General features: G+C 55.8%; 2 protein-coding genes across 9 annotated transcripts in view; both read left to right on the plus strand.

Annotated features, from left to right (window-relative positions):
- The window catches only part of HNRNPM (heterogeneous nuclear ribonucleoprotein M), a 263,350-nt gene that overhangs the window by 189,519 nt on the left and 56,237 nt on the right, over positions 1–17,594 (plus strand). The gene's annotated exons all lie outside the window — the stretch shown is intronic.
- Positions 3,402–15,606, plus strand: RAB11B (RAB11B, member RAS oncogene family). The gene is made up of 5 exons (XM_037504854.2): positions 3,402–3,542; positions 10,961–11,156; positions 11,680–11,873; positions 12,187–12,267; positions 12,837–15,606. The coding sequence occupies exons 1-5, from the start codon at positions 3,503–3,505 to the stop codon at positions 12,980–12,982; spliced, it is 657 nt and encodes a 218-aa protein (XP_037360751.1). The 5' UTR covers positions 3,402–3,502; the 3' UTR covers positions 12,983–15,606.

The following is a 17,594-nucleotide window of genomic DNA, read 5'->3' on the forward strand; positions in this document are numbered from 1 at the left end:
TCTTAATAGAGGAATCGATCTTTCAAATACTCCTTCTACATGTTTCCTTGTCACTCTTTCTGAAAGATGCTTCTCTCAGGTCCTCCTTAGTATTGAAGGTCAGATCCTCTCCAGGCTCCTTTTTGGGGGTGTCCTGTATCAGTCAGGCTTGGAGAGTATCTCTTGAGCCCATGGAGGCTGGAACTAATGGGAATTCAGCTCGCAGTGTTAGGGTGTCTCCCAGCTATGCCCTCAGCTCTCAAGCTTTGCTGAGTGCTATTCTCATGGACCTGGTACCCTCTCCTGCCATCACTCCCCCTTCCCAATGCTGCATCTCCCACCCCTCCAATCCTGGGCCACAACATAAAGAATAACCACCATGGTTGCGAACCAACCAGAACTAGGATATGACTGCAGAACCATCCCAACTCCAGAGCCTGAGCTCTTAAACAGCTTTCTCTCCCTGGTGATTGGGAACAGGCCATTGGACTTGTGACCTCAGTATGTATATCTGCAAAATGGGGGTGGGTTTGCTGCTCGACCAACCCACCCCCACCCTCCTTCCTGTTCTGTGAGGATTTCACGCAGCTTTTTGCAAAAACGCTTGGCACAGTGTGTGGCTCAAAATGAGCACACTATATAAGTTAGCCTCATCTCCAATACTATTATACCATGAACCACGCTGGGCGGTGGGGTGAGGTGGGAAGTGATAGTTGGAGTGTGCTGGGCTTCTAGTCAATAGTGCCAGAGTATCCTCCCTGGCCTTGCTTCCAGCCTCACCTTTTTGTCAATCTCATCTCTGGTTCCTTGTGTTATAGGCCTCACCCCAACAAAGTGGGTCCTTTGCCCTCTAGGGAAAGAATTCACCAACAAGCTCTAGTTGCAGTTTAACCAGACAAGGCTTTATTAGAGACTTGTGCACGAGGGAGCTGGTTTGGGAAAGGAGAGTGGGACCTGGCTCCCCCGAGGGGGTTAGGAGACCTTGCAAGGGGAGGTCCAGGGGGCAGGAGGGGGGTGCAGCCTCACAGTTTGTTCTGGGCTGGGTGGGGCATGCACAGATGGGTTACATTCAACTGCTCAGTGGGCTCAGCTTTCTCCCTCAAGGAAACTGTGACCTGATCACTGGTCAGGATCTATTGCTTTTTATCCATCATGGTCGGTGTGGTGGCTGAATTGCTTGGACAGGGGTCTCCAGTCCATGGCCTAGTTCAACTGTTTGAACAGGGCTAGAACAACTCATCCTACCAGCTGGCCATTTCCTTTACCCAGGCTGTCTCTTTAGGAGCCCACTCTGTAACCACCATAGTTTTGTGAACTGGAAATAAAGGCTCAATGACAAAAAGAGTTTATTAGATAACCAAGGTGAGAATTTGAATCTGGGGAGCAGTCCAGCAGATTTTTCTCTGAGAGCTGTTCCAATAAACACAAGTTTGAATTTAGTCTATACAGGTAGGACAGTGAGTCACTGACATTAAGAATGTAATCTTCACAGGAGGGCTTCCAGTTCTAATCCGTCCAGACCTAAAGATACCCTGATGCTGGAGGAAGAAAATGAAGGATTTAATCTGTTCCTTTCCAATGCCCTGTAAAGATGCAAAGGCTGGGTGGCCATTATTAAATCTTCTTCATCTGGCTCCTTCGTCATCAGTGTGTGGGAGAAGACTGGCTTTATCTCCAGGTAGCAGATTCCAGCAAAGGCTACAGGAAGGGAGCCTATTTAGGCTTCATCTATGCAGTTGGCTTTGCCCTCTTGCATGCTAGACCAGGGAAGGGAGGGAGGCAGAAAATTTTACAATATATTCACAGCTTCCCAGCTGTTCTGACCCACTGTGCTCTCTCCGTCACTCACTGTTTTGTTGGTCTAAAATGTTCTTCCCACCACCTCCTCAGACTCCCACAGACTCAGTGCTAATGCCACCTCTTCCAAGATGCCTTCCCGGGTTCCCTTAAGTAACTCCTCCATTACCTAGCCTCAGTTGTGCACATGGCACCCTCACTACACGCTTCCCACTCTGAAATTATCTTGTGTCTGTCGTTGTTCACTTGCTGCCTGCTGAATCCCCCCAGCACCTACAGTGTCACCTGGGACACCGCACGTGTCCAGTAACTGATAAAGGTCTAAACAGGAGTGAGATTATCTGACTTACGTTTTAAAAGACTCCTTTGCTGTGGGAGAACAGACTGAGAGGAGGGGTGGGAGTGAGAGCAGAGAAGGGAAATTTGGGAGCAGCAGCTACAGGGCGTATTGATGGGGACCAGGACTGGGATGGCTGTAGTAGAGGGGGTGAGAAGTGGCAGCAACTTGAAAGGGAGGAGGGACAGGATGAGAACACTCAAAGAGGGCAAGGGAGTAAAGGACAAGAGTCAAGATCTGCACGTTGATTATGGGGTAGGGGGTGGAGACAGCGAAAGAGTGGATGTGGGGAAGAGGCGAAATCTGTGTCTGGGATGCCTGATGGCTATCCCAGGGATGAGGTCCAGGAGGCGATAATAATTATCATAACTAGCACATGAGCTCTAAGCTTACATTACTCATCAAATATTTATTGAGCACTGGGAGCACCGCAGTGACTGTGATAAGACATGGTCCCTGTTCTCTTGGGACAGATGGTCTGTTGATGGGGGACAGAAGCTACACAGACGAAGAGGTCAAGAAAGAAACACAATAAGTTATAAGTCCAATGGGTGAGCGCTGCGAACAGACAGGGGAGATTTTGTTGGAGAGAGACGGAGGCCCAGGGCTTCGGCCAGGCCGTTATGCTGGCTGGGGATGTACAAATATTTGTTAAACACAGACTGAATGTCAGAAGGCGGGCGGTGGATTTATTATGCACGTGAGGAATGCTCTGGCTAGCCTCTACAGGAGCCATGGCCGAGCTGCCTTCCTGTTACACGGGGCGGGAAACTGAGGCCAAGGGGTGCCCGAGGGAGTCACGGGGCAAGGTCAGAAGCCACAACCGAGAGACAGGTAATCTCTGGGTAGAGAGGCCCGGCCGGAGGCCGCTCTACCCGCCCCGCCGCCCCCCAACCCCACAAAAGTCACGTAAGGGTGGATGGGCAAGCAGCGCGCGTTGACCTATGACATCATCAGGACGTTGAACAGCGTAGCATCACCTGGACGTAGTCCTAAGTCTCTTCCCGGACAGGTCCTCCGATCGTCGGCTAGAGTTTGAATCCCGCCTCTCATTGGCTACTCGCGCCATCAATCCCTTTCATTCCGCCAGTCTGTCGCTTCGTCTTCCTGAGTCCGCCTCTGATTGGCTGGCTCGTCTGTCACATCAGAAAGGTCCGCATTCCTTCCGCCTTTCTCCAGGAGCTCGAGGGCCAGGAGGGTGGATCCCAGGAGGCGCCCACCCCGGGGCCTCAGCTTCCGCCTTTGATTGGCTCCTCTGAGTGCCGGTCTCTACGCCACCCGCCGTTGATTGGTCCTCTGGCCGCCGCTCTGCGCGGCGCCGGCTCCGCCCCCGTCGGGTGTTTGTGGTGGGGCTGCGGAGTCGCCGATCCCGCCGGAAGCGCCAGGACAATGGGGACCCGGGACGACGAGTACGACTACCTATTCAAAGGTGAGGCCCGTGGGCGTGGGCGGGCGGGGGCGCAGCTACGAGGCGCCCCGCAGTGTGGCCGAGGCCCCGGCCCGGCCGCTGGGCCCAGCGGGAGCCCGGGCTTGGGCCCCGGAGCGCCAGGCGGCCGGGAAGGCTGGGGCAGGCCGGGCTCCGTCGGCCCCAGGCGGGAGCGTGCGGCCGTGAGGCGCGGGCGGCCCGGACGGAGCTAGAGGCCCGGGACGAGTCGGGGCGGGGCGGGGGCCGAGGGAAGGCGGGGCCTGAGCGGTGGGAGAGGCCGTTAGGGGCGGGGCCTCGGGGGGCGGGGCCCCTTGTATTTGGCGGGCCGGATTGCGTGGAACGCTCCGTTGGTGTGGGGGCGAGGCCGTTAGGGGCGGGGCTAGGACCTGGTGGGCGTGGCCGAGGTGTGGGCTGGGCGAATGGGGACGGTGCTTTATGAGGTGGGCGGGGCCATGGCTGATTGGTGGCCGCGCGTCTGGGGCGGAGTCGTGCAGGGGTCGTGGGGGGCGGGGGGAACCCGGGATCGGCGTGTGCTGCAAAAGTTGGGGGAGTGGAGGGGAAGCGTGTAATGGGGGACCCTGGATTGGCGTGCACAGCAGAAGTTGGGGCAGGGGAGGGGCACCTGGGGGCGGGGCACTGAGTATGCTGGGCTCAGGCTGGGGGTTACTAGTAGCATTGTTGGGATATCGGCGCGTTCCTGAGCACCGCACGCGCGAGCTCGCTGCGGCCTCGCCAGTCCTTGTTGGGTCGGTATTACCCGTCGTGTCTTCATAGACCTGGAAACTAAGGCCCAGAGAGGCAGGGACAGTTACTAAGTGTTGGAGCCGTGTTTGCACCCAGGCCAGGGGGCTTAAGGAGTGTATCTGGGGGAGCTGGAGGCCAGGGCTTGCTTGTCAGACCACCTTCCCTACACGTGCCCTGGCGGGCCTGGGCCTCTGCAGCCTGCTGGAGGAACAGCATCAGGGAAGGGCTAGGCAGCCAGGCAGCCATTGCATGCCTGGGGCCACCGGGGAGGCTCCTAATCCTGACCCTTAAGCTGGAAACAGTTAAGGGTTCGATGGCTTACAGTGCCTTCCGTGCCAAGCTGGGCTTTGTCCAGGTTCTTTGCTGTCCATGCCGGCCTCTTGGCTGACAGTGGCTGCCCTTGAGAGCTAACCCCTGAGCCCACATGGGACATATTTGCCCTGTTGCCAGCTGTGTGAGGGTCTCCCTCCCATTTCAGGCTTTGGCTTCATCCCTTCATTGGGGAAGCCAGCAATCCCTGGGAGTGTGTTCAGTATCTGGAGCTGTCCTTGCCTGGCATGTATCATCCAGCAGCTTGGGACCAGGGACCTAGGGACCTATGGAGTACCCCCTACCTGGCATATCCTCGTGGCGAAAGGCTTCCAGGCAGAGGGAGGGCCCATGCAAAGGCCAGGTTTGTTGCTCAGCACTGTGGGCTTTGGGAGCTGCATGTAGGCTGGTATGTTGCTGCCAGGTGAGGCTGTGTGGTCGATGGGCATCAGGCCCACGGTCTTGGTGCCAGCTGGGCCTTGGGGTCTCACCGTAAAGGCAGAGGAAGCTTCAGAAGCTGCTGACAGGTGGACTGGCCTCCATTCCTGTTGCCGCCAGTGCCTGTCTTACTCAGCCTGTGGTGCCCGCTGTTCCTGGGCAGCGCTGCCAGGGCAGGGATGTGCCCCCGCCCCATCCTCCACCTCCGAGTTTCTGTGGTCATTCCCCGTTTGTTATTTTCAACCATTTGATGTTATAAATAACTCAGCTCCAGGGTTTACACAAGTCATATTGTTGCCCTTTGGGTTATTTCCTTGAAGTTATTCCCAGAAGTACAGTTACTGGGTCAGGGGCAGTGGAGCAGCTGTGAGCTTCCTAGGATTCATCTCCAGAGTCTGCTTTCTGGAAGCATCGAGCAGGCTTCTGCAGCAACTGGCATTGGGGGATTATTGGTTACCCCACTACCCTCCCCCACAAACCCCTTTTTCTGGGTTAATCAGGTAATCTGCTGACCTCAAGCTGATTGGTAGTGAAAGTCTAACCCACAAGGTCAGCATGTCTTGAACTTGGTGATCCCAGGTCTCAGCTCACACACCTGTGGACGTCTTCCCTCCCCCTTATTTTTTTAAAAAAGATTTATTTATTTATATTATTATATTATATAATATAATATTTTATATTATATTATATTTTATATTATATAATATTTATATTTAAATATTATTATTATTTATACAAGCACTGGGTACAGTCAGAAGTGCGGGAGGGTGAGAGAATTCACCAGAGCCAGAGCGGGGAACAGAACAGGCAGACTGACAAAATACACTGCTGAGGGGAGCAGCGAGCGCGGCAGGAGAGGTCTGTGTGCCATGTGGGACCCTCGCCGGCAGCTGGGGATCGAACCGGTGCTGCAAAGGCTGCGGGCAGCTTCTCAGCCCAGTGCTCAACCGCTGCGCCACCAGGGAGGCCCCCTGGCCCCTTGTTTTTAATACTTGTTTTTAAATCCACTTAACTAGGAAACAGAAACCTACCTGGGAAGGAAGGAAGGAAGGAAGCCAGCAGACACACAAGCATGTTACTTACTATAAATACCATGGGTAACAGTATCTTGACTGCGCCACACCCTGTGCTGGAGACCCTGTGGCCTGCAGAGGGTCAGCCTGGCATCACAGAGGTGACCAAGGCACGACTATGCCAACTTTTCTCACCATGCAACACCCAACCCTGGTTCTGCCACCTGGTGGGGGCCCCTTCACACGTGGTCCTTCCCTTCCCCAATCCCCGGGCCCAGCCTCCCCCAGGCTCTGGTCACTGTCCCCTGGACCTGCCCTGGGCACGGAGAGGCCACACCTTTCACTTGGGACCCTGGGGCCTGCTGCCCAGTCTTCCCACCACTGCTTTGTTTTTTTTGGCGTCACACTTGGCTCCCCCAGCCTCTATAGCCAAGGCCAGCAGATCCCCCTGGTGTTTTCCCCAGTGCTGTTTATTTCCCTCCTTGCACACGCTCCCCTCCCCCGGGAGGGAGGCTGTTTATCTGCTCCTAATTATAGAGTCTTACATTTATCCTGCTAACACTTCATCTTATCAGTCATGTCTGTTTACCAACCTGCCCATCGATTCCTGGGGGCACCCAACCTTTCCCCTGATATGACCGGACTGTGGGTTCCACAGTGACTGCAGCTGTGTCCCCAAGGGTCATGGGCCTTATGGAGGGCCATTTGCCTGGCCCTCTAGAACTTGTTTCATGTGGGAAACTGCGCAGTGGCGGAGGGCCCTGTTCCCCGGCCTGTGCTACCCCTGCCCCATTTAGGAGTATGTCTGGGAATGGGGGTGAGGAGACAGTGGTTCCTGGCTCCCAGGGAACAGCAGCCCAGGGTAAGGCCCCTCTGCTGGCTGCTCCTGGGGCAGCTTCCATTCATTCTAGCCTGGACAGGCCCCTCCGCCCCCCGGGCCTGGTCCAGGACCCATCACACCAATTTCCTCCTTTGTGCTTGGGGTCCCTCTTCTCACCTGGCTTTGGGCCCTTCTCTGCCCTCTGGTCCCTAGGGAATAGGTCTAGCAAGCTTGTCCCCCAGGGCTGGTCCCCCAGGGCTGGCCAGAGCTGGCTTCCTGAGGGAAGGGAGCCAGACCCCCCGAACGGTCACTTAGTCCATGTGAGTGTCAGAGTGAGGACTCCAGGGCCACCACACAGTCACGCTGTAGATCAGAGAACCCAAGACTTTCAAGAGGTGCCAGCTCTTTGTTTTTGCCAACTAGGCTTGCCTGTTCTGCCAGCCAAGTAGCATGTCCTGGGCAGCCATTTCCCGGGCAGTGGTGGCACCAACTTCTGTGGAAATGCTGGGGCCCATGTCCTCAAGGGCCCTTTATTTCCCCAAGACAACAGGTCACTTGTGCCGTCCACAAAGCTGTTCTCATTCCCAGCCCGCCCTGGCCAGCCTAGCTGCTACCCTGCCGCTTACCTCTGCATCGGGCACCATGTGCCCGAACCTGCTCGGACAGCCCGGCCTTCCCGACAGTCATTTGGACAGTGGCTGGTGGCCTTCGTCCTGCTCTGGTCTCTGTTGTTACTACTCGGTGACCTTGGGCTAGGGATTTGGAGCTAGGGACTCTGGGCTTTGTCCCCAGCTGAACAATGGAGGTGGTAATGTGAGCATTTGTCCCTGGGGTGATCCTGAGAACTTACTCAGCAGAGACTTCATGGCTGGGCCCAGCAGAGGGCTGAGGAGAGTGTTAGCTAGGCCAGGGCAGAGCCTGGAACCAGTGGGGCTCAGGGCCCCTGAGCCTTGCAGCTGAGACGAGGCTGGGAAGGAAAGAAAGGGGTAGCAGGAACAGGGCAGGGCCGGAAGGGCATCCTCTTTATTTCCTCTTCGGTTCCTGAGCTTGTGCGAACTGTAAGCAAATTGCTCCAGCCTGGGGCTGCCGTGGAAAGGGGTGCTGTGGTTGTGGGCCCCACAGTCAGTCCCCGTGGCCCAGGAGCTGACTAGTGGCCCTGCCGACACGGCTGGAAGCCCTTTGCCCTGGGCTGCAGGCCCATGTCCGTCTTCCTCTCTGCACCTTGCTCCAAAGTTACCTTGGCAGTCTTAGGTTAGGCACGAGAGGACACTCGGCCTGTTATCATGAACCTGGGGGCCAGGCCAGTGGTCGTCTAGAGGGAGAGGAGAGGCCTGAACTGAAGTTTGAAGGGTGAACAGGAGTTCGCCAGCCTCCCTAGGGGTTAGGATGTCCCAGGTAGTGGGAGAGGAGGAGGCTGAACCAAGACCCCTGGGCTCAGCGTGGGACCCAGCTCAAGTCTGCCAGAGCCACCTCCCAGCCAGGCGGCCCAGGGAGTCACTGCTTGGTGAGCGTGGTCGGGAGGTGGGAGCCAGCCTGCAGACGCGCCAGGCCTCAGAGCCCTCTTCTGCTCTGTCCCACTCACCTGGTGCCTTGGGCTCACGTTTCTCTTGTCTGGGCCTCAGTTTCCTCATCTGTAACATGGGTAGAGTCAGGCCTTGTGAAGTCATGTGTGTTCAAGGGTTCCCAGCACACGCTTACCAGATCTTCTTATCACTCTTGGTTCTAAAACAGCCAGGCCAGAGGCGGTGCTGGGAGGTGGGGGCTGCTTGTCGACGCCCTCCTCACCTGCTGCTGGTGTGGGGACAGCTGGGCCTGGGTGGCCTTGCCAGTTGCTTTGGCTTTGTTTGTCAACAGATTTTATTTATTTATACAAGAGCTGGGGTACAGGCCAGAGGCGCAGGAGGGTGAGAGGATTCACCAGAGACAAGAGCGGGGAACAGAACAGGCAGATTGACTGAAATACACTGCTGGGGGAGCAGTGGGGAGACAGGAGAGGTCTGCTGCACCATGTGGGACTCTCCCTGGCCAGCCGGGAATCGAACCCACGCTGCAAAGGCTGCGGACAACTTCACAGCGCTGTGCTCAACCCGCTGCGCCACTGGGTAGGCCCAACAGGTCTTGATCTTGATGGGTGTTTTGTGCCAGGGACATGCCAGGGCAGGGAACAGCATTGTCTGAGATGCCACCCTCAAGGCAGCCTGGCAGAAAACAAATAAGCGAAGGGTGGTGAGTGTGAAAGGTTGGTGAGCACTCTAGAGGGAAGGCAGGGAGGGGGTGGGAAGCGTTGAGGGAGTGGGGCTTAAGGGGGTAACAGGGCAGACCTTGATCAAGTGCCCCTGGAGGAAGCACAGGCAGGAGATGAGAGTGAGCCTGCGCATGTCCCTGCAACTTCAAGTCCCACGGAGGCGGCCTGCCAAGAGGAGAGGGGGAGAAGGCGAGGCAAGGGAGGTGACAGGGCAGGTTGAGCTGGGCCTTACCGGCCTCAGGGAGGACTTGGCTTTTTCCTGAGGGATGTGGGAGCCCGGGAGGAGGGGGGCAGAGTTGGGGAGCAGAGGAGGGGTAGGACCTGACTCAGGTGCTCACAGGTGCCCTCTGGCTGCCAGGAGGGGAACAGCCTGTTGGACGGGGAGGAGGGTAACTCAGGGACACCAGGGAGGAAGCTGGCACAGCCACCCAGGGAGAGATGGCTGCAGCCTGGGCTGGGCCCGGAGCAGCACAGGTGGTAAGAAGTGGCAGGAAGGGTGGTGCGCACCCACCCCCTCCCTGCCTTCCCTCTTCACAAGGAGAAACTTCATCGGGGCCATGGGTGACCAGGGCTGCAGGCTCCAGGCAGGCCCACTCAGGCGCCAGGAGCCGGGGCACGCCTACTGCTGGCGCATGTGGTGTCCTGCTGAGGCGTCTGGTCAGGTGGCTGTGTGTTATTTCATCTGTGCCGCGCGCACACCCACATGTACACACCCACGTGCACATACACAGACATGTCTCCATGTGTCCTGGGTCTGGGGACAGCCTGCCTGAGCCCAGGCCCCTCCTGAACCATCTCACATCCTCTTACCCCAGAGTCTGGGCCCCTAGAGCCAGGGCTCCAGTGAGGGGGGCGGGGCAGGAAACTGGATAAAGGGAAGGACCCACCTGCTCTCCTCTGGGGAGGCCCTTGTCTTGATCCGGCCCTGGGGGTGCGGGCGATGGGGGAGCGGTGGCAGGCGTAGTCCCTTCCTGCTCTCATCCAGAGAGCACATTCCTGTTCTTTTTTTTTTTTTTTTAAAGATTTATTTATTTCTACAAGAGCTGGGGTGCAGGCCAGATGCATGGGAGGGTGAGAGGACTCACCAGAGACAGAGCGGGGAACAGAACAGGCAGACTGATGAAATACACTGCTGAGGGGAGCAGCGAGTGAGACAGGAGAGGTCTGCTTCGCCGTGTGGGATTCTCGCCAGCCAACAGGGATCGAACCTGCACTGCAGAGGCCGCGGACAGCTTCACAGTGCGGCGCTCAACTGCCTGCGCCGCCAGGGAGGCCTCACATTCCTGTTCTTCACTAGGTGGCAGACTGAAGCGGGTTTGCTTACGACAGCGTTCCCGGGAGCAGCTGGGGGGCAGGGGGTGAGCACTGGAGATAGACCCTTGTGAGTAAGAGGGTGGAGCAGTAGAAACGGGAACCCATGCTAAGGTGCGCTGAGTGCTGGCTGGGCCCTCATCTGCCCCGGATGCGGCTCCTCCTTAATGTCTAATTCACTCACGTGGAACAGGCAGCCCAGCAAGGTGAAGTGACCTGCCCAAGGTTGCCCAATGCCTGAGAACCAGGTGAACAGGGGACCGGCCTGCTGGGTCCTGTGCCCCGTGCCCCAGCTGCAAAGCCCTGCTCTGAAGGCCCAGAGGCCGGCGGGACGGTGGTGCAGCACAGCGGTTCTTTCCATCCTCCTCCACGGCAGCGTGGGGCCTCAGGCAGCTTCACGCCACCTGCCTGCGGTACTCACGTTTGCACAGTGCTTGAGAGGCGGCTGGAAGATTCCATGGGCAGACGTGGGGTCTTGCTTCGGGGTTCTGCCCCACTCTGGCCTATGGATCCTCACCGATACCCCTTCCTGCCCCCAAAGTGGTGCTCATCGGGGACTCGGGCGTGGGGAAGAGCAACCTGCTGTCCCGCTTCACCCGCAACGAGTTCAACCTGGAGAGCAAGAGCACCATTGGCGTGGAGTTCGCCACCCGCAGCATCCAGGTGGACGGCAAGACCATCAAAGCACAGATCTGGGACACCGCAGGCCAGGAGCGCTACCGCGCCATCACCTCTGCGTGAGTGGGCCGCGGGGGCTGGGGGCGTGAGGCTGGTGGGTCCAGAGGATAAGTAGGAGCTCAGCAGGGGAAGTGGGCGCGCACTCCCAGGGTGGGAGCACAGCTGTTCTCTTGGGCACCTCTGCAGGGAGCCTGGAGTGAGCTGCTAGTGTGTGACCCTCAGGTGCTGTTGGCCACGCTGTGACCAGTGTGGGCATGTACCATGGCCCCTTTGAGCCCCGAGTCCTCCCTGAGGCACTTTGGTCCCCGTGAGTGCTGGTTTCACGGCAAGGACTGTCACCCCAGGCCTGACGTGGGTCACTCCACACTGCCTGCTCCCAGCCCCGCTGTCCCCTCAGTTCCCCTCCTTTTTTAGCCCCCTGTAGAGCTAAGCTCAACCTGGGGAGCAGCGTCCAGACATCAGGACACACCCTGCTCCCTCAGCACCAGGATGGGCCTGGGAATGGATTGGGGAGCGGCTCTGCCACAGAACCCAGAAGGCCCCGTGCGTGCTGATGTGGCTCTTGCCCGCCTGTGTCCACAGGTACTACCGCGGCGCTGTGGGCGCACTGCTGGTATATGACATCGCCAAGCACCTGACGTATGAGAACGTGGAACGCTGGCTGAAGGAGCTGCGGGACCACGCTGACAGCAACATCGTCATCATGCTGGTGGGCAACAAGAGCGACCTGCGCCACCTGCGGGCTGTGCCCACCGACGAGGCCCGAGCCTTTGCAGGTGAGCAGTACTGGGCTGGAGGAAGCGGGCAGGGGATTGCCAGACCCAGGCTGTGACCCCAGGGCCCGCATTCCTGAGAGTGGACCAACTGAGGCGTCAGAGAAGCATCTGGAGGACAGGTAGCCCCACCCCCCAATTCCCTCTCATCTTTTGTGACTGTACCAAGGTCACAGCACCAACTCTGGCCCCTTGAGGAGTGGGCATCCCGGTCCCACCCCTTTGACTCCAGCCCGGTGAGCAGGCAGACAGGCAGGTTCTCTGAGAGGGTACAGGGAAACCCTCCTGCTTACCTGGCAATGTCTTTCTGTTCCAGAGAAGAACAACTTGTCCTTCATTGAGACCTCAGCCTTGGATTCCACCAATGTAGAGGAAGCTTTCAAGAACATCCTTACAGGTGGTTATAGGGCCTCTCTGGGGCCATGGTAACCCCGGCAGGCCTGCTGAGGGGGGTTTAGGAACAGGGACAGATGTAGCGTGATCATGGGGTCGGGCTAGATCCTGCCCCTGCTGGCATTCGGCCCCCAGCTCCTGTAAGTGGACCCTGCTGTGATGCCGGCCCCCGCCCCCCCCCCCCACCCCAGAACAGTCTGCATCAGGGGGAAGGCAGGTCTCGGGCCCAGAGCTGCTAGACCTTCTGGAGTTTGCTCCTGAAGGAGGAGAGTTTCTGATTGTGGAGCTAGGAGAACTGAAACAGAGGGCACGTCGCCAGAGCGGGGCCTGCCCTTGCTGAGTTCACAGCCAGCGTTGAGCTAGTGGACGGGAAGCTCCAGGAGCTCAGCCCCTGCCAGGGCTTCCCCAGCATGATGGGGGGTTGCAGGGCACGGTGGGGCCTTTGCCAGGGGCTCTGGCATGGCGGGCACTTGCAGAAGTGGTGACATGGTGATGTTCAGGTAGAGCCTGAAAGGCCGAGGCCTCCGAAGGCAGGGGCACGCTGTGCACTCACCCCACACCCCCCTCTGGCAGAGATCTACCGCATCGTGTCACAGAAGCAGATCGCAGACCGTGCAGCCCATGACGAATCGCCCGGCAACAACGTGGTGGACATCAGCGTGCCGCCCACCACCGACGGACAGAAGCCCAACAAGCTGCAGTGCTGCCAGAACCTGTGACTGCCGCACACAGCCGAGTGTGCGCACAAGCCCCTGTCCGCAGCCCGCCCCTCACCGCACTGTCCTCCCTGCCCCCCCTCTCTGTCCCTCTGACTGGCTCCCGCCCGCCATTGAACTCTGCGCAGCCAGGCCGGGGTCCCAGAAGAACAGGAGTCGAGTGGCACTTCCAGTCTCGCCCAAGGAGAGCTAGAAGGCCTGGCTGCTGCACCTGCTCTTCTTGGGTCCCAGTGGGCATATCAGCAGGGCAGGGAGGGTGGCAGGATGGACAGGGCCGACCAGAAGCAAGGAGTCGGGCACACCGAGCAGGCTCCTCCAGCTTCCCACGGCAGACTCCAGGGAGTGATTGCCTCTCTCCCTCTCTGGCCAGTTGGCCCAGCTGGCCCCCAGCCCCCACCCAGAACCCTCCTCCAGGCTGAAGCCCGAAGAGCAAGGCACCAGGGGGCCGGGCAGGTGGACACTCTGAGCCTCGGCACCCCTATTCCCCCGCGCGCAGCCAGCAGCGGCACGCCTTCGACTGCTCCTGCCTGTAGATTTCAGCTGGGAGAGACCCTCTCCCCACCTCCCCTCCTCTGCACGTGGCGCGCTCTCCACTCTCCCTGTGCCCTCCTCTCTGTCTTGTCTCCCTGTCTGGTCAGGAACCCGTTTGCAAGTGAAGCAATATCTCCGTGTTTTGTATATATAACTGCTCTTGTAGCCTTTGTTTTTTTGTTATTGTAGAGAAACACAGATTCTTTATACACTTTGTAAGATTTACGCCAAACCCTAGCTCTCGATCTCTTATTCTCCCTGTGGCCCCTGCACTGTTGCCCCTGCCTCATTTCTCTCGCCCGTTACTAAAATGTATAATCCGACTTCCTGTACAGAAACCTGCCGCTGCGCCTTTTGTCTTCTTTCTCTCCGCCAGGTGGCCACTCTGAGCCTAGGACCCTGCCGCTTGTGCCCTGCTGCAGGCCTCTGCCCAGCTCAGCCTTCCAAGAGCTGAAAGACCAGGCCAGGGCCCAGGGTGACTGTCAGCCCTAGCCCTGCCCAGGACGATGTGGAGAGCCCCTGAGCTGACCAGGGGGGTCCAGGTGGCATGGGCCCTCTCCAAGCTCCCCCTGGGGCAAGGAGGTGGGGAAGACTGGCAGTGTATGTTATATTCCCTGGCCTGGCAACCACCTACTAGCCTTGGGACTGGAGGGTACCCCGTTGGAGGGGGTGACCTGTGCCACTGCTCCCCTTCCAAGTCTCAGGGTTAGGAATGGGCATACCCAGGTGATGTTGGCAATGCTGGCCTCACTCAGTTGTCTCCATTCCAGACTGATCTTTGAGGAGGGACCGACCGCTGGGGGGACACTAGTGAGGAGGAGGTAGGTGGCCTGGGGTTCCTCTGCCACTCCCCAGCATCCAGCTTCTCCCCTTGTGCATGTGGCAGGGCCGGCCCCAAAGCAACATCCCACTGTGGAGGAGGGAGTGTCATCCCCTAGCCCAGACCTTTGCTGGCCTCCCCAACCCCTGCACTGACCACTTGACCAGTGTGTATCCTCTCACCAGAGTGTTGGCAGCTCTTCTAGAAGCTCTAGCCCCTGGCTGAAGAGGCCACTTGTGCCCTTGCCATCTAGGAGAGCCACCAAGAGGGAGGTCCATCCTGCTGACCCCAGGCTCGGCACCCTGCCCGGAGGAATGCGCAAACCCAGACTCATTTCTCGGGGGGCTGTTCAGATGGGAGTAGAGTGAGCAGGGTGACTGCCCCAGTCTGGCTGGAGTCTGGGGGACTTGGAGCTCCTGGCCTGTGCACACACACCGCGAGGGCACTGACTCCCCAGGGGTTGGCCAGGCTAGGGCTTCAGGAGAGCCAGGTGAAGCAGCGAGGCAAGCTTGCTCGCTCTATGCCAGGCCCTGTTCTTGGGTCTTTTTTTTAAGGAGAAAGTACACATAATTCACCATTTTAACCATTTTTAAGTACACAGTTCCATGGCGTTGAGTCCCTTCGTGCTGTACAGCCATCCCCGCCATCCATCTCCAGAACACTCCATCTTACGAAAGTCTGTCCCCATTAAACACTGACTCCTCATCCCTCCCACCCCAAGCCCGTGGCATCCACCATTCTAATTTTTATAAATTTGGCTCTTAAGCCCCTCAGATCAAAGGAATCGTATATATGCGTCCTTTTGTGGCTGGTTTATTTCACAGAGCAAGATGTTTCCAAGCTTCATGTAGCGTGTATCAGAATTTCCTTTTTTAAGGCCAAATAATATTCCATCGCACGACCATTGCACTTGTTTATTCATCCTGCTATACTTGGGTTGCTTCTACCTCTTGCCTACTGTGAATCACGTTGCTATGGAACTGGATTTGTAAATACTTCTTCAAAATCCTACTTTTAAATCTTGGATATATACCCAGAAGTGGGATTGCTGGATCAGACAGTAATTCTTTGATTAATTTATTGAGAAGCCCTGTTAACCTGAATAAATTCTGACATGAAGAGGACAACATAGGTCCACAAAAAAACAAGTCTCTAACATGTCTTTTAGTATTCACAGCCCTGGAGGACAGGCATAGTTTACTAGTCCCGTTTTATGGATGAGAGACAGAAATAACTGTCCCACAATTAAAAGCAAGCAGTTTCAACCCAGAGCTGTATTTGTAACTATTTTTTTTTTTTTTTTAGAGGCATGTTATTTATTTATTTATTTATTTGTTTTGTTTATACATGCACTGGGTACAGTCAGAAGTGCGGGAGGGTGAGAGAATTCACCAGAGCCAGAGCAGGGAGCAGAGGAGGCAGACTGACAAAGAACACTGCTGAGGGGAGCAGCGGGCGGCAGGAGGGGTCTGCGCGCCATGTGGGACCCTCCTCCGGTGGCCGGGGAGCAGCCGGGGATCGAACCGGCGCCGCCGAGGCTGCGGGCAGCTTCACAACCCAGCGCTCAACCGCTGCGCCACCGGGGAGGCCCCTGTATTTGTAACTATTAACCTGGGGCATCTCTTGGAGTATTGAGTGCCTGACTTGAGCCAGAAAACCCCATCTAAATGAAGGAAGACTAAAGAAGTTACCAAAATTAAATTTTCGGTTTTATTATAAAAAAACACACACAGACAAAGAGAATAATCTGCCCATCATCTACTTTAATCTAGATTCATCTGCATTCCCTAATCACTGCCCACTTGTCCCAAATGTACTCCAGCTTTAAATTTTTCAGTAGCTATCTTGAAATCAGACTTCTTTTGGTAACATAACCTCACTACTATTATCACACCTAAAAAGAGGAACACTTACTCTTCAGAATTGTCAAATAACAAGCCACTTCGCAGCTCCCTATAGTAATTTTTTAATGATTTGACTCAGTACCATAGTTCACTTGTTCTAATTGGTTGATGTCTCTCCAGCCTGAACCAGAGCTGCTCCTTTCTCTTGCCTTTTTTTTTTTTTTTTAATAAGGATCATTTGCACTGGGATGTCTCAGTCTGGATTTTGCTTTTTAAAAGATTGAGATATGGGCCTTCCCAGTGGCGCAGTGGGTTGAGCGCAGCACTGTGAAGCTGTCCGCGGGTTCAATTCCCGGCCGGCCAGGGAGATTCCCACGTGGTGTGGCAGACCACTCCTGCCTCTGCGCTGCTTCCCTCAGCAGTGTCTTCGGTCCTCTGTCTGTTCTGCTCCCCACTCTGTCTCTGGTGAATTCTTTCACCCTCCAGTGCCTCTGACCTGTACCCCAGTTCTTGTATAAATAAATAAAAAGAAAAATTACAATAAAGCAGACAAAAAAAAAAAGATTGAGATGACATGCATATAAAATTGACCAATGTAACAGCTTAAAATGTCCAGTGATTTTTAGTGTATTCATGATGTTACGCAATTTTCATACCTAATCCAGAACTTTGTCACCACTTCAAAGAGAAACGCAGTACCCATTAAACAATCATTTCCTGTTTCTGCCTCCTACAGCCTCCCTCTAGTAGCCACGAATAACTTCTCTCTCTATAGACCAATGATGTCATTATTTTGTCCCTCGCATTTCCTGTAAATTAATAGATCTAGAAGCTCCATCAAATTTAGTATTGAACACTTTGTAAGTTATGTGCATAGACTAGGAGACAGATAATGTCAGTGTGTTTCTCATTTGTGATATTAGCTGCTGCAAAGCATCATCTAGTTTCAAAAGTCATCAAGGCCTATTAAATGGTGATGTTTAAATTCCATTTAATCCCGGAATACTGTTACGAAGAGAAGACCTTGTCTGTGTGGTTACCCTGAGGTACAGATTGTATAAGTGAGCATAAACACTAATTCTTTCTTTGCTTGTCAATTTTCAGATTTCACAATTTTCAAGACTTTGAATTGACCTTAAGTTGCCTTCAAAAGTGACTAAGATTAGTTTTTCTAGTTAAAATTCATGGATTTAGCTTCTTTGCTGGGAGCAAGCTTTCAACTGGTGTGTCCAATGGGGGTGGGATGGAGCAGGAGGCAGTGCATCCAGAGCTGAGTCTTCACCAGCTTATCTCAGAGTTTGGTTACACATGGGGAGGGGTTGGTGCAAAAATGAGTAAATACATTGAAGACCATGGAGCCAGATTTCTCAAAGGAAAGGAAGTTACAAACCCATACAGAGGCTGCAATAAATCTTCATAC

This window comes from Talpa occidentalis, unplaced genomic scaffold, assembly GCF_014898055.3.
Source record: "Talpa occidentalis isolate TD23 unplaced genomic scaffold, MPIMG_talOcc4v2.1 talOcc4.12, whole genome shotgun sequence".
Lineage (NCBI taxonomy): Eukaryota > Metazoa > Chordata > Mammalia > Eulipotyphla > Talpidae > Talpa > Talpa occidentalis.

Bases quoted from the DNA above. Each gene is read 5' to 3' on its own strand.
- RAB11B (XM_037504854.2), top strand. From the start codon at position 3,503: ATGGGGACCCGGGACGACGAGTACGACTACCTATTCAAAG. The intron at 11,874-12,186 runs GTGAGCAGTACT...TTTCTGTTCCAG, and splicing joins CGAGGCCCGAGCCTTTGCAG to AGAAGAACAACTTGTCCTTC. The intron at 12,268-12,836 runs GTGGTTATAGGG...CCCCTCTGGCAG, and splicing joins TTTCAAGAACATCCTTACAG to AGATCTACCGCATCGTGTCA.